This window comes from Salvelinus alpinus, chromosome 2, assembly GCF_045679555.1.
Source record: "Salvelinus alpinus chromosome 2, SLU_Salpinus.1, whole genome shotgun sequence".
In the NCBI taxonomy this organism is placed as follows: domain Eukaryota; kingdom Metazoa; phylum Chordata; class Actinopteri; order Salmoniformes; family Salmonidae; genus Salvelinus; species Salvelinus alpinus.
Genome location: NC_092087.1, coordinates 26,848,493 through 26,873,286, shown reverse-complemented (window position 1 = coordinate 26,873,286; position 24,794 = coordinate 26,848,493). Strand labels below are relative to the sequence as shown.

Here is a 24,794-nt window from a genome sequence, read left to right as displayed (position 1 = left end):
GGCCACCAACCCAATTTCTGGGGGATTTTGTTAGCCACTCTCACTCAGATATCATTAACATGGCTTAAGTCATGCAAAATGAATAGAATTGCATGAAACATGTTATACAATTGCAACATTTTCTCTCCGCCCCATGGCAAAATGTGTAGAACGGCAGAAAACTTGCTGTAAAAGTGGAACATAAAACATTTTGGAACAGTCATGGTCTCAATTTATTGTTCAGAGTTAGGATTGTAGAATCAAATCAATTTTTATTTGTCACATGAGCCGAATACGAAAGGTGTAGACCTTACTGTGAAATTATTTCTTAGAAGCCCTTAACCAACAATGCAGTTCAAGAAATAGAGTTAAGAAAATGAAAAAATCTAATCAAATCAAAAAGTAACACCATAAAATGTAATTACAATAACGAGGCTATATACAGCGGGTACCGAGTCAGGGGTACGGGTTAGTCGAGGTAATTTGTAAAGTGACAATGCATAGATAATAAACAGCGTGTAGCAGCAGTGTAAAAACAAGGGGGGGGTCAATATAAATAGACGGGTGTACATTTGATTAATTGTTCAGCAGTCTTACGGCTTGGGGGCAGAAGCTGTTCAGGATACTTTTGTTTCTAGACTTCGCACTCCGGTACCGCTTGCCGTGCAGTAGCAGAGAGAACAGTCTATGACTTGGGTAACTGGAGTCTTTGACAATATTTTGGGACTAGTATATATGTCCTGAATGTCAGAAAGCTTGGCTCGAGTGATGTACTGGGTTGTACGCACGACCCTCTGTAGCGCCTTACGGTCAGAGGCCGAGCAGTTGCCATACCAGGCGGTGATGCAACTGGTCAGGATGCTCTCGATGGTGCAGCTGTAGAACCTTTTGAGGATCTGGGGACCCATGCCAAATCTTTTCAGTCTCCTGAGGGGGAAAAGGTGTTGTCGTGCCCTCTTCACAACTGTCTTGGTGTGTTTAGACCATGATAGTTCGTTGGGGATGTGGACACAGGAAAAGGAGGACAGAGCAGGCTCCCATTCTCATCGACGGGGCTGTAGTGGAGCAGGTTGAAAGCTTCAAGTTCCTTGGTGTAGACATAACCAAAAAACTATCATGGTCCAAGCACACCATGACAGTGGTGAAGAGGGCACGACAAAGCCTATTCCCCCTCAGGAGACTTAAAAGATTTGGCATGGGTCCTCAGATCCTCAAAAAGTTCTACAGCTGCACCATCGAGAGCATGCTGACTGGTTGCATCACTGCCTGGTATGGCAACTGCTCGGTCTCCGACCACAATGCACTACAGAGGGTAGTGCATACTGTGCAGTACATCACTGGGGCCAAGCTTCCAGCACCTCTCTACCAGGCGGTGTCAGAGGAAGGCCCTAAAAATTGTCAAAGACTCCAGCCACCCTAGTCATAGACTGTTCTCTTTGCTACCTCATGGCAAGCGGTACCGGAGAGCCAAGTTTAGGTCCAAAATACTTCTTAACAGCCTCTACCCCAAAGCCATAATACTCCTGAACAGCTAATCAAATGGCCACCCAGACTATTCACATTGCCCCCACACTTTAACGCTGCTGCTACTTTCTGTTTATTATCTATGCATAGTCACTTTAACTCTGCCTACATGTACATATTACCTCAATTACCTCGACTAACCGGTAACCCCTGTATATAGCCTCGCTATTGTTATTTTACTGCTTCTTTAATTATTTGTTACTGTTATTATTGTTTATCTATTTTTTACTTAATTCTTATTTTTTCTTAAAACTGCATTGTTGGTTAAGGGTTGTAAGTTAGATTTTCACTGTAAGGTCTACATTTGGCAAGACAGCTGTGCACGGCTAGATCTCACTGTAGTAGGCTGTACCTATGTTTTGGTTATTTGAATCTCCATTCGCCATTTGTTTACTGTTAATGTAACTAGCCTGAATATACATTGTGTCATGTCTTTATCGATCTGATATTTTGTTTACTAGGCTTACTACTTGGTACCGCTGTTTTGTTCTGTTCCATTCGTTCGCATTCACAGTTGTGTCCGTATTCTTAGCCGAACTGCTATTCAGTATTTTGTTTGCATGTATGAATAACTAGGCCACTACTTTCAGCATTTAGTTTGCATTATTTTGGAAAGACAGCTGTGTGTCCAGCTGCATTCACATAGGCTGTTTGTAATAGGTGAATTGTCCTATCTATCTTGTAGCCTATATTCATTACCAAAACGGCCTAGCTGTAGGGCGCTGTCCATTGTGCTGCAAAGAGGCTACAGATTTCAAAAGCACTCAATGAGTCTCGGCATTTTAACTTTATGTTTATTGTGGTATAGCGTGATTATATAAACCGAATTCAATATAATTCCAAAGCAAGAACCTCCCAAAAATGTGTCCCCTCGCCGATTTCAACTGTCCCCTTAGTCACTTCATCCTGGCGTCAGGTCTGGGAGGAGGGGGTCGGGGCTCAACCAAATCTCACTTAGGCCCCACAAAAGACTAGAACTGGCCCTACAGTATGTACCACAAACGGGAAAAATATGGGAGTGCGCTTGTTGACCCTTCACTTCTAGAGAACAGGAGACAAACATCTGTTTAACCAAGTAGCCTATATTATAAACAACATAATAAAGAAATCAAATAGACAACTATCCATACAATCTGGCCAATTTGGATGGAACATTTGAAATATTATTCCGTTTTTTTTGTCCCATAGCCTAAAGTATGTGTCCATGGTTAATAGAACATAAGGTAAGGCTAAAAAAGGATGCATAATAACATACCCTCTCAAGCAGGGACAAAGTGGCTTTCAGGGCCCCCTCCGGTCGACCAAATGGAAAACAGTACCTGTGAAAGAAATCCAGTTTTATTTATGTAGGGTTTCTATGAAGGTACAGTGCATTCGGAAAGTATTCAGACCCCTTCACTTTTTCCATTTCTTTTTACGTTAGAGCCCTGTTCTAAAATGGATTAAATCATTCCCCCCCCCCTCAGTCTACACACAATACCCCATAACAACGCAAAAACCGGTTTTAAAAAATGTGTGTAGATTTATTTAAAATTTAAAAAAAACTTTACTCAGTACTTTGTTGAAGCACCTTTGGCAGCGATTATAGCCTCAAGTCTACTTGGGTATGACGCTACAAGCTTGGCACACCTGTATTTGGGGAGTTTCTCCCATTTTTCTCTGCAGATCCTCTCAAGCTCTGTCAAGTTGGATGGGAAGTGTTGATGCACAGCTATTTTCAGATCTCTCCAGAGATGTTCGATCGGGTTCAAGTCCGGGCTCTGGCTGGGCCACTCAAGGACATTCAGAGACTTGTCCCGAAGCCAGCCTTCCGTTGTCTTGGCTGTGTGCTTACGGTCGTTGTCCTGTTGAAAGGTGAACCTTCACCTCCAGTTTAAAGTCCTGAGCACTCTGGAGCAGGTTTTCATCAAGGATCTCTCAGTACTATGCTCCATTCATCTTTCCCTTGATCCTGACTAGTCTCCTAGTCCCTACCGCTGAAAAACATACCCACAGCATGATGCTGCCACCACCATGTTTCACTGTAGGGATGGTATTGGCCAGGTGATGAGCGGTGCCTGGTTTCCTCCAGACGTGATGCTTGGCATTCAGGCCAAAGAGTTCAATCTTGGTTTCATTAGACCAGATAATCTTGTTTCTCATAGTCAGAGTGCTTTGGGTGCCTTTTGGCAAACTCCAAGCGGGCTGTCATGTGCCTTTTACTGAGGAGTGGCTTCCGTCTGGCCACTCTACCATAAAGGCCAAATTGGTGGAGTGCTGCAGAGATTGCCGTCCTTCTGGAAGGTTCTCCCATCTCCACAGAGGAACTCTGGAGCTCTGTCAGAGTGACCATCGGGTTCTTGGTCACCTCCCTGACCAATGCCTTCCTCCCCTGATTGCTCAGTTTGGCCGGTCGGCCAGCTCTAGGAAGAGTCTTGGTGGTTCCAAACTTCTTCCATTAAAGAATGATGGAGGCCACTGTGTTTTTGGGGACCTTCAATGCTGCAGAAATGTTTTGGTACGGACAATTCCTTCGACCTAATGGCTTGGTCGACCTAATGCACTGTCAACTGTGGGACCTTATATAGACAGGTATTTGCCTTTCCAAATCATGTCCAATCAATTGAATTTACCACAGGTGGACTCCAATCAAGTTGTAGAAACATCAAGGATGATCAATGGAAACAGGATGCACCTGAGCTCAATTTCGAGTCTCATAGAAAAGGGTCTGAATACTTATGTAAATACTTTATATATATTTGCAAAAATTTAAATAACCTGCTTTCGCTTTGTCATTATAGGGTTTTGTGTTTAGATTGATGAGTATTTTTAAACATGTTATCAATTTTAGAACAAGGCTGTAAATAGTGAAGGGGTCTGAATACTTTCTGAATGCATCATAAGACCATTCTTTATCCTCAAGGAGTTCTATCATTTATAAATGACTAGCTTGTTCTTGAGATCAGAATGTAAGTAACATATAGCAGAGCACAGTGATTGGCATATGTCATGATCTATAATCTGTGATCTGATGAGTCCCATAGGCATGTCTGTGCCAGGGTCAGTTACAGACTTGGCAGTGAGTACAGTACACACCTGAAGTGTGTGATCTGGTTCTCCAGCAGAACACGCAGCCTCTCCTTGATATCCTCAAAGCGCTCCTTCTCCTCCACAGTCACCGTCCCTATCCCGTCAGGCCTGAGGGGCATACAGTACCATAGAGTTTATATGGTTGGAGCATGGGGCAGGAAACACCAAGGTTGTGGGTTTCATTCCCACATCGTCCACATATTGTACAATGTATATACATTATGTATTAATTGGAAGATCCCTTTGGACAATTTTTTGGGCTAAATGTTATTTTAGAATTATCATAATATCCCAAATCAGAGTAGACAGTATTGCCACCACTGACACAGTAACCACAGGGGTCACACACAAGGGTCAAATGGTCACTGGAGGTCTAACTGAGAATTTCACCTAACATACAGTAATACACATGTAGTATGTAGTTATATGTCCACAGCAGAGCCTACAGTACAAATCCAGCGTATGTGTGGTGTATTCTACAGGTAAGAGCCAGCCAGCTATCTGGGAGAGTGGGGCCACTGATATGAGAGGATGGTTACAGAGAGGGGTGGGGGGGCATCCCCCTGTCCCCCACAAACCCCCATGCCAAGCTGTGCCCCCCATCGTGTCTGACAGGAGGAGTATCCCTCCCCACCTCCCTCCTCCTTTCTCACTGTCCTTCACTGAGATGACATCCTGGGCCCGGTGACAACAAGCATGTCACGTCTCCTGCTCCTCAAGCCGCTGTCACGGCGACCAGTGCCTCCTCTGTCACATGCACTCACGTTCCCCTGTGCTCACGTTCCCCCATCCTCAGCCGTGTCACTAACTATAAGGAGATAGGCCCCTCACCCATGCTCCCTCTATGTGTGTGTGTTTCAGGCTATGATTGTCAGTGTGTGTTTTTGTGTGTGTCTTCATCTGAGGCATGTCATAAGCAATAAAAAGCCCAAGCTTTTAATAACATGGTATGTGATGTGAAAACTCAGAAAACAAATTTGATAATTTCACACTAATTATGCTTCGCCTTATTTTGTTCTCCTACACGGCATTCATAATGTTTTCATAACCTCTATTGTCATGACTACATGGAAATGAGTCGTCATTTGTCACAGAGCGATCAGAGAAACTAATAATATCAGAGGAACACCACATCAGAGGTCTCTGCTTATTTCAAAAGTACGTGATTGGAGCTGAATTACAGCCAAATCACAAATTGACTCGTACATCCAATTTAAAAAGATAAAGGCCATATTTAACTGGTATTTTAACATTCAAACACCACATTTCCAAAGCATTACCTAAACTAACTGGAGGTGGAATTAAATCAACTCCAACCCTTAAAAATACTATTTACTCTTAATTTACTCCCAGGCTACTGTACTCCCTATAATATTCAGTTCATGCCCTGTGGCTATAAGGCTATTAGGTTGTGGGTGGGTGAGGGGAGTATGGGGGGGTCAGGGTAGTGAAGGGGGTCTTGGCCAGAGAGGGGTTTCTCTCGCGGGCAGCACAGGGCTGTCATGGTCATGGGGACTGGAGGCGGGCTGGCTGTGGCCTGGGCTCGGACAGTGGCAGGAGACACTCGCCCGTCACCCATGATGACCTGTCATCCTGTCATCCCTGACCTTCAGGCAGGCCGGCTGGAGAGCTCTCACTACAGTACACTACACCCCCCTCCCTCCCTTTTTTTCTCTCTCTCATCCTTCTTTACCTCTCCCTCTATCCCTGAACCTCTCTCTCTTTTCCTCTCATTTTCCTCTCTCGCTCTCCACCCCCATCCCCATCCTCCTGTCTTGGAGCTACTCCCGTCTCCCTGTCTAGCCTGATCATAACAGGACTCAAACAGACAGCCCACCTCAGCTCGATCACTGTCTGTTACAGGATGGGGGGAGGAGTGGAGGGAGGGGTAGATTGGGTAGGAGGAGTGTCAGATTGAGGCAGACTAGTAGACTGACAGACAGCTGCCCGTGACCTTCGCCCCTCAACACTGTAGTGACACTCGCTTGTTCATGTTGACTAGAGATCTAGCCATTGTTACGACATACAAAAGTCTGGGCAGATGTACACAAACACACACGTATAAACAAACTTACATATGTATGCAAGTACACATGCAAACACAGACATTATATTATTTAAAAAACACTTGCAATACTCATTAATTATTTCAATATTTCAACTACAGTATTTAATCTTGTTAAAAACAAACACTCATGTCACAAAGGTCGAATGGGAGTCACAGTGGCTCTATAAGTGAGGAGGAATACACATTCACATGTTCGTCAGAACTTCCTATTTTCTAGTTGTGATGTCAGAAAAACAACTTTGTTTAATTCAAAACTGGATTTGTTGTCATCTTTTGGTTGAAAAGGTCAAAGTTAGTGGTGAAACGTCACAATTTCGACTTGGCGGGTCATTCAAGTAAACTTTCTAGACGGAACTAGGAATTTCTGATAACTCCAATAGCATGTGAAAGTGGGAGAAGCACCACAGACTCGTACCTTCTGGGCCAAGAGGCAGCCTGGGACTTGGAGTACTTTTTTCCCCTAAACTCCATGATTTTGAGTTCCCTCTTGGAGGGGGTGGGGGTCTCTGGGGTGGGGGGGTAAAGGTAGCTTTGAAGCTCTGCCTCGGTTACGGGCCAGTTTGGCAACTCAGACAATCTCTGACTACAGGTTACATGAGGGAGAGGCAGGGGTGATGTTATGAGAGCAAGCAAGGAAAAACAGAGAAGAGAAAAGTAATGGCAAACAAAAATAATAGACAATGAGAAACAATTCATTGACAACAGAAGAACAGACAACTAAGAAAGAAGAACAATTTAATAATATACACAAATCCCAACTGAACATGAGAGACTTAAAATCATAAGTGACTGAAAAAAGAATATTAGAGAAAATAAGCTTTGACTGATGCAACAAACATGGGATGTTGGGTGGAATACACACTGGGTTAGTCTTCTCTGAATGAAATTGATTCTTTATAGAAGGTTGGTGGTAGAGTGGCTTCTCTGAACAGGGATTCTTGGTTTGCTTTCATACGCATAACATGACATAACATTCATACGCATAACATTTATGACACACACAAAGACAGAGAGAGACAGAGAGAAAGAAAGAAAAGAGGGGAGATAGCATAGAAGGAGAGCTGTACGTCAGTTTTCTGTACCTGTTGCCGTGGACGTGTGAGGCACAGAAAGCAAAGCTGTAGTGTAGCAGGGTGGGGTCAATCATAGCCCCGTTCTCTGCCCGCTCCAGCAGGTCGCCCAGGTAACACAGGTGTCTGTGACACCCCCGCACACCATTACGAGCACAGTACTCATCCATGACAAACACCTGGCCTGGACTGAGCCAGCCCTGCAAAATTGACAAAGGAGGGGATGTTCAATGATAGAATGACTTACATGGGATCACATCCCAAAGCAAAAGAATGAGCGAACCACTAGACTTAACTTTCCTCACCAAACAGGAGTAGGAGTCATTGAGCCTGTGGTCCAAGGTGAGGCACTGCACCATCTCAAATAGGGAAGAGTGGTCGAAACTACAAGGGTTGGCTGAGATGAACTCATCCATGCCGTGTTTCTGTGCCCGGTCCGCGTCTGTGTCCGTCCACCCCAGAGAGAGAGAGAGAGACAGCCAGCACACATGGAGGGAGAAATAGGATCCAGAGAGGAGTTAGATATATCAGAGGATGTGAATTGAGAAGTAGTGAGAGGGTGAGAGAGCGCCACTAAAGCAGTGGGAGGGCCCTATTCTATCAAAACCGTTAAGCAGATTTACATGAGACACAAATACTGTATATACACAGTACCAGTCAAAAGTTTAGACACACCTACTCATTCAATGTTTTTTCTTTATTTTTACTATTTTCTGCATTGTAGAATTATAGTGAAGACATCAAAACTAAGACATAACACATATGGACAAAAGTGTGAAACAAATCAAAATATATTTTATATTTGAGATTCTTCAAAGTAGCCACCCTTTGCCTTTATGACAGCTTTGCACACTCTTGGCATTCTCTCAACCAGCTTCATGAGGAATGCTTTTCCAACAGTCTTGAAGGAGTTCCCACATATGCTGAGGACTTGTTGGCTGCTTTTCCTTCACTCTGCGGTCAAACACATCCCAAACCATCTCAATTGGGTTGAGGTTGGGTGATTATGGAAGCCAAGTCATCTGATGCAGCACTCCATCACTTTCCTTGGTCAAATAGCCCTTACACAGTCTGGAGGTATGTTTTGGGTCATTGTCTTGATGAAAAACAAATGATAGTCCCACTAAGCCCAAACCAGATGGGATGATGTATCGCTGCAGAATGCTGTTGTAGCCATGCTGCTTAAGTGTGCCTTGAATTCTAAATAAATCACAGACAGTGTCAACAGCAAAGCACCCCCACACCATCACATGTCCTCCTCCATGCGTCACAGTGAGAACCACACATGCGGTGATCATCCGTTCACCTGCTCTGTGCCTCACAAAGACAGGGGAGTTGGAACCAAAAATCTCACAATCTCACAAAAATCTACACTCCTTGAAAGCGGCAGCTCTAGCCTTTAGCTCTGTGCGGATGCTGCCTGTAATCCATGGTTTCTGGTTGGGGTATGTACGGCCACTGTGGGGACGACGTCATCGATGCACTTATTGATGAAGCCAATGACAGATGTGGTGTACTCCTCAATGCCATTGGAGGAATCCCGGAACATATTCCACTGTGCTAGTACAACAGTCCTGTAGCTTAGCATCTGCTTCATCTGATCACTTTTTTATTGATATAGTCACTGGTGCTTCCTGGTTTAATTTTTGCTTGTAAGCAGGAATCAGGAGGCTAGAATTATGGTCAGATTTACCAAATGGAGGGTGAGGGAGAGCTTTGTATGCATGTCTGCGTGTGGAGTATAGAGGTGGTCCAGAGTTCTTTTCCCTCTGGTTGCACATTTAACATGTTGAAAGAAATGAGGTAAAATGGATTTAAGTTTCCCTGCAATAAAGTCCCCGGCTACTAGGAGCGCCGCCTCTGGGTGAGTGTTTTCTTATTTGCTTATGGCGGAATACAGCTCATTAAATGCTATCTTAGTGCCAGCCTCTGACTGTGGTGGTATGTAAACTGCTACAAAGGATATAGATGAGAACTCTCCCGGTAGGTAATGTGGTCTGCAGCTTATCATGAGAAACTCAACCTCAGGTGAGCAATAGCTCGAGACTTTCTTAGATATCGTGCACCAGCTGTTGTTTACAAAACTACATAGACCGCCGCCCTTGTCTTACCAGACTCCGCTGTTCTATCCTGCCGGTACATTGTATAACCAGCCAGCTGTATGTTGATATTGTCGTCGTTCAGACAATACTCTGTGAAGCATAAGATGCTACAGTTTTTAATGTCCGGTTGCTAGTTTAATCTTCCCAATAACTCGTCCATTTTATTGTCCAAAGATTGCATGTTTGCGAGCAGAATTGAGGGGAGTGGGGGTTTATTCGATCGCCTCCTACTCGTCAGAAGGCAGCCCAACCTCCGGCCTTTTTCTCGGCCTCCTCTTCACGCAGATGACTGGGGTCGGGGCCTGTTCCCGAGGGAGCCCTATATCCTCCGCCTCGGGCTTGTCAGAGTCGTGAAATAAGAAAAAGGATTATGCTAGTCCGTGGTGAGTAATCGCAGTCCTGATGTCTAGAAGTTCTTTTCGGTCATAAGAGACGGTAGCGGAAACATTATGTACAAAAATAAGTTACAAACAACGCAGATAAACAAGCAAAAAAACACAATAGGTTGGTGGACTGTCATTTCTCTTTGCTCATTTGAGCTGTTCTTGCCATAACATAGACTTGGTCTTTTACCAAATAGGGCTATCTTCTGTATACCACCCCTACCTTGTCACAACACAACTGATTAGCTCAAACGTATTAAGAAGGAAAGAAATTCCACAAATTTTTAACAAGGCACACCTGTTAATTGAAATGCATTCCAGGTGACCACCTCATTGAGCTGGTTGAGAGAATGCCAAAAGTGTGCAAAGCTGTCATCAAGTCAAAGGGTGGCAACTTTGAAGAATCTCAAATACAAAATATATTTTGATTTGTTTAGCACTTTTTGGGTTATTACATGATTCCATATGTGTTATTTCATAGTTTTATTCTACAATGTAGAAAATAGTAAAAATAAATAAAAAACCTTGAATGAGTAGGTGTGTCCAAACTGTTGACTGGTACTGTATATATATATATTTTTTTTATTTATATTTGTTTTACTGTACACATCAATGGCTTATGGGTGAAACTATACAGATACTCACAGGCCAATAATAATGTTGAATTTGTTATTAGCCTGCACACCTGGTTAGCAGTTTAGATTGAATAGGGCTCTTGTACAGTACGCTTCTTCTGGGGTGGGTAGATGTGAGTAGGAATAGATGCAAGTTGCAGCATAACCAATGCAGACGGATCATTCCTGTGGTCATGCATGACTGGTTCTGTTCTGTCTCAGGGTTTCTTCTGCATAGAAGACTCGTGGGCGGGCTACCTAAGTTTTTATTCGGCCACCTATGTCCAAACATTAAGGAAAATAATAAAATGGGAAGGAAAAACGTTTTCAGTGCAAACTTAAACGACTAAAACCAAAATATAATGTACGTAGAAAAGATAAATGGACTTATATATATTTTTTATAAGAACATCTTTGAGAACCAACAATCACCTAAATAAAAGCTAGATAGTCAGGGAGAATAAAAAATGTTTTAAAATGATGCAGGAGTATTTTTGTCATGGCAAAGTGCCCGCATTGATTTTGTTATGTTTGAATCACTCAGATAGCATAAGCCATGGAAAAATGTGTAGAATTGCAAAAAATATGCTTTAAAACTGCACATTCTTTCTCAACCTCATTGCAAAATGTGTACAATTGCAGGAAATTAGCTTTAAAACAGCAACATTCTGTCACTGCAGCCTCTATGATTTTGGCCACGCAATTGGCCATGCCCACACCACATCCACCAACTAAATCCCATTTTGATCCAGAAAGAACCCTTCTGTCAATCTCACTATTACAACGTTGGTCCAGTTTCCCTTGATAAAGGCTAAAGTTAATGTCTGTGGGGTCTCTCTCTCTCTACATAACAGTGTATGTTCTCCCCGCAAATCTCAGGTCCCCTATGTGATCCTTACATTTACATTTAAGTCATTTAGCAGACGCTCTTATCCAGAGCGACTTACAAATTGCCTTCAACCTGAGCATATATAAACTCTCTGAAAGCAGCCTTTCTGATTGCATTCTCACATGATTGAGTGCAACCTCAGAGGGGCGCTAGCTAGACCCATCTCCTTTCCCCTCCCTTCCTCCCCCTCCCCTCCTCTGCTCAGCTCGTGGGCACATGAACCCTGGGGTCTCCCTAATTAAATGCCCCCCAGTGCCAGTAAAACAGGGCCTGGGACAGAGGAACCCCCTGCCCATGCACCCCTTTGTTCAGAGAGGGGGCTAAATAAATTTGACAACACATTTTCACTTTACTTCCCAGTGAGTGGGTTGAGGCATTACATCAGGGTCTGGCTAGAATTGGAAGGCTGCCTGTTAATCCTTGCTCCGGCCATCTACCTCTATTTTTATTCTAATGGCCCATTTTAGCCAGGGCTTAGGGACTGCTCTGAAGGCCACAGGTCCGCAGGTCACAGCTATTCTAAGCAGCAGTCTAGATAAATAGCCTATGCAGCTGCCCCTCCCGAGACAAGGCTTTACATGTCAAGAGACAACACCACTTATTGAGCATTAACAACAGTTTGAACATAGTGAAACAAATTAGTTTTTGCCGCAACGTGGATACACACACAATCTTATTTTGACACTTAAAATGTGTTCAGACACACTGATATACAAAAATATATAAAATGTTTTGGGATCTTTTTCTGAAATTCTAAATCACAAAGAAGCTGAATGTGACATACACATAAAATCATGAAGAATAAATTACTTTGACTATAGAATTAAAAAAATGTAATATCAAACTCAGAGAATATAATAACACAGTATTACTTTTGTTTTCTCCCATTGACCTCAACCTCACTGTTGAGTGAAACCCAATGTGGCGCCCTTCCAGCTGTCAATCACCCAGGGAACAAAGACTGTGCTGTTATGATGCTTATGATCCCCAACTCCCAAATCCAAAAGGTGACTTTGTGTCCTTCTCTGTGACTGGTGGCCTGTCACGTCTATTTGACATTCCAGCGGTGGAGTGGACATGGGGGCACTGGACAGTAACAGACAATGACACTAGTCACCCCCGTCTGTCTAGGCAGGGGAAGGACAGACATGACAATGATTGATGGATGCTACTCATTTATAGATCCCTGCACTCACTAGGAGAGTTGAGAGCAGAACATTTGGGGCTATTTAGTACATTACTTGTTTTTTTGAAGGATTTGACCACCATCAAACCCCCCCCCCCCCCCCCACCCCACAACATGGACATCCACAGTCCAGCCCTCACTGAGAGCAGAGTGAAGGGTACATGGTGATAACTGGATCTGGTTTAGGGCTGACCTGGAACTGAAGACACTAACCAACACTTTGGTTCTCCCTTTCTCAATCAGTCTATCCATCCTAAACATTTCAGTTCAATGAACAGTGATGGTTGAAGATCTTATTACGCTCATCTAGTTTTTCTATACAGGTTCATGTTTTTACACATTTGTAAGTTGACAATACTTTATATTCCCATGCACTGTATGATTCATAGAGCACTTCTTAGAGCATACCAATATTAGTGTGTTGAAGGAGAGGAGTAGTACATTCCTGGGGAAAATCTCAATACCCAACAACACTACGATCTGTCTCAGTCTTAACAATAGGGAACAGAACACAGTCTCAGTTTTCACCAATAATTGGGAGAACTTCACCCTGGTAAATGTTCTTGTCAGGCATCCAAAGAAAGAAAAGGCAAACAGATATGTACATTGTACAAGTGGTAGTAGTGTTAGAGCAAGTTTTAATCCAAGGTCTGTCTGTAAGTAGTGGAGAAGACTGGAGTAGCATATGACAGAGGGAATTGCATGACATCATGAACTACTTGTTAGCATTCAGAATACTCCAGGTACATATTTACCAGCTCATATTTAGCAGCAAGAATAAATAAAGAGAGAAAGGCAGAAATTGAGCTCTCTTCAGTAAAGCATGGATATTCCACTGTAAATAACACCTGTGAACAGATTTTGACTTTTTACGCAATTTGGAACAAACATATCAAACTGTATAATGTCTATCAAGTGTGTAACCCAATTGCATTGGTTTTGAATATATCTTTTAAATAAAATAAATATAAACTTTATAAACTTTCCATATAAATATATATACATATTCACTGCTCAAAAAAATAAAGGGAACACTTAAACAACACAATGTAACTCCAAGTCAATCACACTTCTGTGAAATCAAACTGTCCACTTAGGAAGCAACACTGATTGACAATAAATTTCACATGCTGTTGTGCAAATGGAATAGACAACAGGTGGAAATTATAGGCAATTAGCAAGACACCCCCAATAAAGGAGTGGTTCTGCAGGTGGTGACCACAGACCACTTCTCAGTTCCTATGCTTCCTGGCTGATGTTTTGATCACTTTTGAATGCTGGCGGTGCTTTCACTCTAGTGGTAGCATGAGACGGAGTCTACAACCCACACAAGTGGCTCAGGTAGTGCAGCTCATCCAGGATGGCACATCAATGCGAGCTGTGGCAAGAAGGTTTGCTGTGTCTGTCAGCGTAGTGTCCAGAGCATGGAGGCGCTACCAGGAGACAGGCCAGTACATCAGGAGATGTGGAGGAGGCCGTAGGAGGGCAACAACCCAGCAGCAGGACCGCTACCTCCGCCTTTGTGCAAGGAGGATTAGGAGGAGCACTGCCAGAGCCCTGCAAAATGACCTCCAGCAGGCCACAAATGTGCATGTGTCTGCTCAAAAGGTCAGAAACAGACTCCATGAGGGTGGTATGAGGGCCCGACGTCCACAGGTGGGGGTTGTGCTTACAGCCCAACACCGTGCAGGACGTTTGGCATTTGCCAGAGAACACCAAGATTGGCAAATTCGCCACTGGCGCCCTGTGCTCTTCACAGATGAAAGCAGGTTCACACGCACATGTGACAGACGTGACAGAGTCTGGAGACGCCGTGGAGAACGTTCTGCTGCCTGCAACATCCTCCAGCATGACCGGTTTGGCGGTGGGCCAGTCATGGTGTGGGGTGGCATTTCTTTGGGGGGCCGCACAGCCCTCCATGTGCTCGCCAGAGGTAGCCTGACTGCCATTAGGTACCGAGATGAGATCCTCAGACCCCTTGTGAGACCATATGCTGGTGCGGTTGGCCCTGGGTTCTTTCTAATGCAAGACAATGCTAGACCTCATGTGGCTGGAGTGTGTCAGCAGTTCCTGCAAGAGGAAGGCATTGATGCTATGGACTGGCCCGCCCGTTCCCCAGACCTGAATCCAATTGAGCACATCTGGGACAACATGTCTCGCTCCATCCACCAACGCCACGTTGCACCACAGACTGTCCAGGCGTTGGCGGATGCTTTAGTCCAGGTCTGGGAGGAGATCCCTCAGGAGACCATCCGCCACCTCATCAGGAGCATGCCCAGGCGTTGTAGGGAGGTCATACAGGCACGTGGAGGCCACACACACTACTGAGCCTCATTTTGACTTGTTTTAAGGACATTACATCAGGGTTGGATCAGCCTGTAGTGTGGTTTTCCACTTTAATTTTGAGTGTGACTCCAAATCCAGACCTCCATGGGTTGATAAATTTGATTTCCATTGATACATTTTGTGTGATTTTGTAGTCAGCACATTCAACTATGTAAAGAAAAAAGTATTTAATAAGAATGTTTCATTCATTCAGATCTAGGATGTGTTATTTTGGTGTTCCATAAATTTTTTTGAGCAGTGTATATATATATATATATATACACACACACACGGCAAAAAAAGAAATGTCCCTTTTTCAGGACCCTGTCTTCAAAGATAATTTGTAAAAATCCAAATAACTTCACAGATCTTCATTGTAAAGGGTTTAAACACTCTTTCCCATGCTTGTTCAATGAACCATAAACAATTAATGAACATGCACCTGTGGAACGGTCGTTAAGACACTAAAAGCTTACAGACGGAAGGCAATTAAGGTCACAGTTATGAAAACTTAGGACACTAAGAGGTCCTTCTACTGACTCTGAACAACACCAAAAGAAAGATGCCCAGGGTCCCTGCTCATCTGTGTGAATGTGCCTTAGGCATGCTGCAAGGAGGCATGAGGACTGCAGATGTGGCCAGGGCAATAAATTGCAATGTCCGTACTGTGAGACGCCTAAGACAGCGCTACAGGGAGACAGGACGAACAGCTGATCGTCCTCGCAGTGGCAGACCACGTGTAACAACACCTGCACAGGATTGGTACATCCGAACATCATACCTGCGGGACAGATACAGGATGGCAACAACAACTGCCTGAGTTACACCAGGAACGCACAATCCCTCCATCAGTGCTCAGACTATCCGCAATAGGCTGAGAGAGGCTGCACTGAGGGCTTGTGGGCCTATTGTAAGGCAGGTCCTCACCAGACATCACCGGCAACAACGTCTCCTATGGGCACAAACCCACCGTGGCTGGACCAAACAGGACTGGCAAAAAGTGCTCTTCACTGACAAGTCGCAGTTTTGTCTCACCAGGGGTGATGGTTGGATTTGCGTTAATCGTCGAAGGAAAGAGCGTTACACTGAGGCCTGTACTCTGGAGCTGGATTGATCTGGAGGTGGAGGGTCCGTCATGGTCTGGGGCGGTGTGTCACAGCATCATCGGACTGAGCTTGTTGTCATTGGAGGCAATCTCAACGCTGTGCGTTACAGGGAAGACATCCTCCTCCCTCATGTGGAACCCTTCCTGCAGGGTCATCCTGACATGACCCTCCAGCATGGCAATGCCACCAGCCATACTGCTCGTTCTGTGCGTGATTTCCTGCAAGAGCAATGTCAGTGTTCTGCCATGGCCAGCGAAGAGAACGGATCTCAATCCCATTGAGCACGTCTGGGAGCTGTTGGATCGGAGGGTGAGGGCTAGGGCCATTCCCCCCAGAAATGTCCGGGAACTTGCAGGTGGCTTGGTGGAAGAGTGGGGTAACATCTCACAGCAAGAATTGGCAGATCTGGTGCAGTCTACGAGGAGGAGATGCACTGCAGTACTTAATGCAGCTGGTGGCCACACCAGATACTGACTGTTACTTTTGATTTGGACCCCCCCTTTGTTCAAGGACACATTATTCCATTTCTGTTAGTCATATGTCTGTGGAACTTATTCAGTTTATGTCTCAGTTGTTGAATCTTGTTATGTTCATACAAATATTTACACGTTAAGTTTGCTGAAAATAAACGCAGTTGACAGTAAGAGGACGTTTCTTTTTTTGCTGAGTTGATATACACACACACACACACACACACACACACACACACACACACACACACACACACACACACACACACACACACACACACACACACACACACACACACACACACACACACACACACACACACACACACACACACTTACTATTTTCTACATTGTAGAATAATAGTGAAGACATCAAAACTATGAAATAACACATATGGAATCAAGTAATAACCAAAAAAGTGTAAAACAAATCATAATATATTTTATATTTAAGATTCTTCAAATAGCCACCCTTTGCTTTAATGACAGCTTTGCACACTGTTGGCAAGTTCTCAACCAGCTTCACCTGGAATGCTTTCCCAACAGTCTTGAAGGAGTTCTCACATATGCTGAGTGCTTTTCCTTCACTCTGCGGTCCGACTCATCCCAAATTTGGTTGGCATCTACATTTGGTTGAGGACAGGGGATTGTGGAGGCCAGGCCATCTGATGCAGCACTCCATCACTCTACTAAATTACTACATGATTCCATGTGTTATTTCATAGTTTTGATGTCTTCACTATTATTCTACAATGTAGAAAATAATAAAAATAAAAACCCTTGAATGAGTAGGTGTTCTAAAACTTTTGACCAGTAGTGTGTGTATATGTATGTATATACACACTACTGTTCAAAAGTTTGGGGTCACTTTTTCTGCCCATTAAAATAACATTAAATTGATCAGAAATACAGTGTAGACACTTAATGTTGTAAATGACTATTGTAGCTGGAAACGGCAGATTTTTTAAATGGAACATCTACATAGCGTACAGAGGCCCATTATCAGCAACCATCACTCCTGTGTTCCAATGGCACGTTGTGTTAGCTAATTCAAGTTTATAATTTTAAAAGGCTAATTGATCATTAGAAAACCCTTTTGCAATTGTTAGCACAGCTGAAAACTGTTGTCCCGATTAAAGAAGCAATTAAACTGGCCATCTTTAGACTAGTTGAGTATCTGGAGCATCAGCATTTGTGGGTTCGATTACAGGCTCAAAATGGCCAGAAACAAAGACCTTTCTTCTGAAACTCGTCAGTCTATTCTTGTTCTGAGAAATGAAGGCTATTCCATGTGAGAAATTGCCAAGAAACTAAAGATCTCTCACTTCACAGAACAGCGCAAACTGGCTCTAACCAAAGTTAAAAAATCCCTGAAGCTGGAGTCTCATATCTAGTTTTGGGCACCGGCTGTCAGAGCAGCTCACAGATCACTGCACCTGTACATAGCCCATCTGTAAATAGCCCATCCAACTACCTCATCCCCATACTGTAATTCATTTGATTTATTTTGCTCCTTTGCACCCCGGTATCTCTACTTGCACACTCATCTTCTGCATATTTATCACTCCAGTGTTTAATTGCTATATTGTAATTATTTAGACACTATGGCCTTTTCATTGCCTTACCTCCCTTATCCTACCTCATTTGCACACACTGCATATAGACTTTTTCTATTGTATTATTGACTGTATGTTTGTTTATTCCATGTGTAACTCTGTGTTGTTTGTGTCGCACTGCTTTGCTTTATCTTGGCCAGGTCGCAGTTGTAAATGAGAACTTGTTCTCAACTAGCCTACCTGGTTAAATAAAGGTGAAATATATATATATATTTTTTATCGTGCCATTGGAACACAGGAGTGATGGTTGCTGATAATGGGCCTCTGTACACCTATGTCGATATTCCATTTTACAAAACAATCTACCGTTTCCAGCTACAAGTTTCCACCAAACTTGAACGGTAGTGTGTGTGTGTGTGTGCGTGCGTGCATGCATGAGTATATATATATATATACATATAAATAACTTTATTTAGCATACCAATAATATTATCTTCATTTGAAACCCAAAAACATATAGTAAGTGTTTTTTTTAATTTGACCTTGGTTTTTCTCCCAAGAGTTAGCCTTTGTGGTGTTACACTATACAGTGAACATATGCAGGTGTGAACTAGCAAGTAGTTATTTGGTAACATTTCACTGATTGCTTCCCAAAATAATTGTGCATAGACCACACTGTTTAATTCATGACATGGCACTTTTAACATGGTAATTACCAGCGGCTGAGAGACACAGAGGCCTCCAGTAGTTGTCAAAAACAACCACTTCACTGAATTCACTTATGTCCTCAATTCTACTGCAATTATGTGAAACATCACTATCGATAAACCATTGTAGTTTATGTTGTGGGTTTTAGCCTTGTTTCTGCCTAAACCCTTTGTCACTATATTGGTAATTAAAACTGTTGGAAAATATGATTTGATGTTGGCAGTGATATTTAGTATTATTGGTATTTGAAATATATGATTTGAAAATACAAGTTGGTGTTTGGAAATTGACCTTTTTCTAAGAGGGGCTTTAATGTTCAGTGATGTTTCTGAGAGAGAGAGAGAGAAGCAAAGAGAAGAGAAGAGAGAGAGAGGCAAATATGCAGATCGTTTATCCAAAGCAAACCAAACAAAATCAGAGTTACATGCATCCTAGTCTGGTAAGGATGAATGTGAATCCTAAAAGAATCAAACAGAATCAAAATAAATGCTTTCTAGAGTGGTCTAGGACAGAGATAAGATAAAGACTTGAATAGAGGGAGAGACTGAACAAAAGAAGAGGAGGAAGACAGGGAGGAGAGTACATTGCTTTGGTCAGATAATCAGTGTGGATTATCTGAGCTGCGCCAGCAACAGGGAAGCACTTACCCTTGATTCCAGCTACGAGATAGCGGGGTAAGAAGGACCAAACCAGAGAGACTTAAAGATAGAGAGCAGACACAGAGATCTGACCTACAGCAGCTGGGCTAGGGACCAGGGACACACACAAAGCGAGAGAGAGAGAGGCAGAGACAGAGACCAAGACAGAGAGAAAGAAAGTGAGGGAAATAGCTCATTACACTGGTAAACAACTGATATAACGGGACACAGGGGAAGAGAAACAGTAATAAAAAAAGACGAAAGGCTCAACTAAAGAGATTAATATAGATATATAGTGAAACTAATAGATACAGATAGAGAAGAGAGCTCATGTGATAACAAATATGGAATAGGAGAGAGAGAGTGCTGATGAAAAAGAACATTTAGTGAAAAATTAAAAAGTTAGGGAGAAGTGTTCTCTCTCCTCCATATTGATGTAGACACTGCGCTGTGGTTGCTTCGGGTTACATGAAATACATTGTTACACACACACATGTAGAATAAGTACTCACCATAATGGCGCGTATCATCTATTTAAGTTATAATGCCCTCGACTTTGTCTCGGGCCTAACAACAACCATGCCAATATATCCTCCAAACACCGGCTTCGAGGGCATTATCCCTTTTATACAACGGATTACCAACATATTCAAATAATGATAGACAATTATAATTATTTTTTACTATATTTTGATTAATTTATTCATACTATTTCATTCTCCCACGAGATACAGCCCGGACACAAATTTAAGGTTGCTACACAAGTGACTGGTCATTCGTTCGGTTCGGTTGCCAGAAACGCGACCCAGTCATTAAGTCTTTTTGTTATGCATCTATGGACGTGACCCAGTCATTCATTCGAAATGTTCCATTGCCATACTGGCTGGCAACGTTCTTATCACTTGCTTGCTAGCTAGCCAACTACGGCTAACTTACAGTCACGTCAAACAGTGCAGCCTGAATAACAGCAAAGTAGGTGCATTTGCGTTCGTTTAAGCTATTTTCTAGTGACATTTATTTGGATACATCCATAACAATGAGCTAACAATTTCGCCTGGCATAGAAAATGTGCTCTCTAATCAGGACACTGCTGTTCAGAGGAGCTAGCCAACAACACAGCTAACACAATCACTTTATACTGAAGCTGAAAAAGACTGCAAACTAGCTGCATTTCATTTCATTTGACCTGTTTTCTATTGGCATTTCTTTGTATATATCCATTAAAATTATGCCAGTTTATTCATGATTTCGACTGGCAGAGAAATGCCGTCTGCCTGTCTGTCTTGTCCCGACTGCTGACACGTTCATTACTATGGGACAGCTGGAGATCGAATTTCAATATTGAAACAATGTTGCAAATGTCGGAGAGACAGGCAGCAATGTTTGTACAAATATCCGCTGTTGGAAACCAAATTCTAGTGAGACAGTGGATTGTGCAGTGAGATAGAATAGAGTAAATAGGCACTTCAACATCATAGATTTAGCCGGTGGTAACTTGTGGAATAGACACCGGCTGGAATGCGATTTTAACCAATTGGCATCCAGGATAAAACCCACCCATTGTAGAATTTAAAATACACACTTGTGTCATGTGAAGAGAAAAAAATACAACAAAACAGGTCACCCCAAAAAGAAGTCCAATGAAATCTGTATCTCGATAGATATAGAGTTAGGTCAGACATAACAGCAGTGTATATTGGGGTGGCAGTTTGCTGGGTACTGTAGTTCTTCGTGAAGCTGAAACAGTGAGAGCTACCGTGAGTGTGGTGGGCCTCGTGGGCACAACAGGGGCCGACACTTACAGAACTGGGAGATGGGTGCGTCTAGCTGGGGTGCAGAGCCGGCTCTGTTGTTGAGTTTCTGGACCTGGGTGGGGGGGATGGGCTTGTGGGACTGGCCCGTGGCCCGGTACATGGCCTGGACCCACAGGATACGGTCCTGCTCGTCATCACTGGCAAAGATCACAGTGTCGCCCTCCTTCACTGCGTTGAAGAAGGTCCTCCCACCTTCCAGACCTAAGGAATAAATCACTGTTAGTGTTTGTAGGGCTAGTGCTACTGGTACATACCAGTGCCATATATTTAGGACCTGGTAGTCATTTACATTTTAGTCATTTAGCATACGGTTTTATCTAAAGTGACTTACACTATGTGCATTCATCTTAAGATAGGTAGGTGAGACATCCACAGTAGCACAAGTACTATTGTAACAAGTAGTGATTCGTGGTAGTTATCTCCAGAAAAGGTATCTGACTTATATTTGCACATTCTAAATTCCCAAGAGAACAAATGGTTGGCGGTTATTAATGTAGGACACAAATACTTTATTTGCACTGTAAAGCTAGATTGTGATTATCTTACCTGCCTGAGGGTCATGTGCATGTTTTGTGTGTAGGGCTGTCAGAGTTAATCTGTCACACCCTGATCTGTTTCACCTGTTTTTGTGCTTGTCTCCACCCCCACCAAGTGTCTCCCATCTCCCCTCATTATCCCCTATGTATATATAACTGCATTTTCTCTTTGTCTGTTGCCAGTTCGTCTTGTCCCGTCAAGTCCTACCAGCGTGTTCCCGTGTTTCCTGTGCTATAGTTTTGTTTTTCCTAAGATGGCGCTGACGGAGATGGCAGCATCACGACTAGCTCTTAGAAAACTTTGCAGTATTTTGTTTTTTTATGTTCTATTTTTTACATTATTAGCTCAGGAAATGTTTTGTGCCATTACTGTACAGCCGGGAAGAACTATTGGATATTAGAGCGGCGGTAACTCACCAGAACTATCAGTATTACAATCAGGAATATGACTTCCCTGGAGCAGATCCTTTGTTCACTCTTCCCAGACAAAATGAACTTATTCCAGAGGCCGACCCAAAACATTGTAGGCGGAGGAGAGGCACTCGAGGCGGCCTGCTGGTTCGACTTAGGAAGCGCGCACACCACCCACCGCTTCTGAGTATATTACTCACTAATGTTCAGTCTTTGGATAATAAAGTTGATGAGCTTAGAGCAAGGATTTCTTTCCAGAGAGACATCAGGGCCTGTAACATACTTTGTTTCACGGAAACATGTCTCTGTCGGAGTCAGTAAAGCCAGCAGGATTCTCAGTACATTGCGCAGACAGGAATAAATATCTCTGGGAAGCAGGAGGGTGGGGGGGGGGGTGTATTTCATGATTAGCGACTCATGGTGTAATTCTAGGAACATAGAGGAACTCAAGTCATTTTGTCCACCCGACCTAGAATATCTCACAATTGTGTTGGCCTAAAGGTAAAAAATTACCCACCTCTATGTTTAACAGCAGAGAAAACCCACTAAATTATATTTTTTCAACTTGAAATTAGATTACTTTCCCAAGAGTGACCCCAACATTAGAAAAAGCGAAACATCGCCTTTCTTCATATTTCCATGAAAGCTGTACACCACCAGGGTACAAAGATTGTCTTAGGGTAATTTTTGACCAGGCAGTTATAAAATCATTTACACACACACACCCTCTTTGTTCAAGGACACATTATTCAATTTCTGTTAGTCATATGTCTGTGGAACTTATTCAGTTTGTCTCAGTTGTTGAATCTTGTTATGTTCATACAAATATTTACACGTTACGTTTGCTGAAAATAAACGCAGTTGACAGTGAAAGAATGTTTCTTTGTTTGCTGAGTTCACACACACACACACACACACAGAGAGAGAGAGAAAATAATTAGATCATGTGTGCTACTGATTGAACTCAGCCAGCAGCTCCTGAAGAGGAAGATCACCATGGTTGGCACAGTTAGAAAGAACAAGCCTGAGCTCCCCCTGCCCTACTCGCAACAAGAGGGAGAGAGGCCTTCTCATCAAAGTTTACCTTCACCACCACCACTCTAGTTTCTTACCTCACAAAGAGGAAGAAGAATGTGGTCCTCCTGAGCACACTGCACAAAACGGCTGAGATCAGTGATTGTGAGGACAGGAAGCCAGCCATCTTCCTGGACTACAACCACAACAAAGGAGGTGTGGACAACCTGGACAAGGTGATTGGAATTTACATCTGCAGGAGGAAGACTGCCGGCTGGCCCCTGGTCATCTTTCATAACATCATTGATGTGTCCTCTTACAATGCCTTTGTGATATGGAACAAGATCAACCCTACCTGGATGCCTGACAAGCGGAACAAGAGGAGGGTGTTCCTGGCGCAGCTGGGAAAGGCACTTGTAACCCCACACATTCAAAGAAGGGAGCGCCTCCCCAGCACAGCAGCCTATGCAGCGCTTGTGAAAGTTGTTCAGGGGGCTGAATCTTGCCCTGATCCACCTGAGGCTGAAGCTGGGGCAGGCAAGAGGAGGAGATGCCAATTCTTCCCCCCAAAGGACTGTAAAACAAATACTATGTGCTGCACATGTGAGAAATACATCTGAAAAGTCCATTCACACACACTTGCATACTGTCCTACATGTGCAATTTAGAGTTGATTGATTTATGTTCTTCACGTTTTTGTTTTGTATCTATTATCTTATTTTATTCTTATATATTGTTGTTGTTTATACACCTTGTTAGTGGGGGCAATGGTTAAAAAAATGGGAGAAGACTAGTATTTTGTAGTTGAATTCCTCATTGTACAGTATATAAGAATATATCACTATGTTGCCAAAAAAGTTAAAAACTTATTGTTTCCCTTCATTAAAATGCATTCAAAACTACTTTCTACACATTTCTGCTACTTTCTTGGCTATCTATACAAGTGCTATCTCTTGCTACAAAATGTATGTTTACACCTATGCAGTACCTTTAACAATAATAATAATAATAATAATAATAATAAACCTCAACTTTAGCAAAGAAAACAATTATGACAGGTGTGTTGTAATAAAAACGAGTGGTGTCCACTGATTAAATGCAGTCTTTCTGTATTGTGAAGAGGGAAAACCCAGATATTCACAAAGTTTCTGATGAATGACAGGTTGTTTCTTCATGCAAAATGTTAGTCACCCAGTCAACCAGAACTGTTAGAACAGTTCAAAAATTCTGTGTCTGACCAGGTTGCTACATACATGAATGAACGTAAAGTTAAGTCTCCAAGTGATGCAGCAATCCTTGCAGATGAGTACAGGCTAACACATAAAAGCCATT

The 24,794-nt window shown here is 43.0% G+C and overlaps 1 protein-coding gene across 5 annotated transcripts in view; it reads right to left on the bottom strand.

The window, feature by feature from the left end:
• Positions 1–24,794, bottom strand: part of LOC139557610 (calcium-dependent secretion activator 1-like) — a 150,920-nt gene that overhangs the window by 46,837 nt on the left and 79,289 nt on the right. For all 5 annotated transcript variants that reach the window (XM_071372679.1, XM_071372646.1, XM_071372663.1 and 2 more), the window contains exons 12-16: positions 21,490–21,702; positions 8,016–8,152; positions 7,723–7,910; positions 4,579–4,680; positions 2,759–2,822 (exon numbers count right to left, since the gene is read on the bottom strand). In XM_071372679.1, the coding sequence (XP_071228780.1) occupies positions 2,759–2,822; positions 4,579–4,680; positions 7,723–7,910; positions 8,016–8,152; positions 21,490–21,702 (704 nt within the window). The remainder of the gene's footprint in view (positions 1–2,758; positions 2,823–4,578; positions 4,681–7,722; positions 7,911–8,015; positions 8,153–21,489; positions 21,703–24,794) is intronic.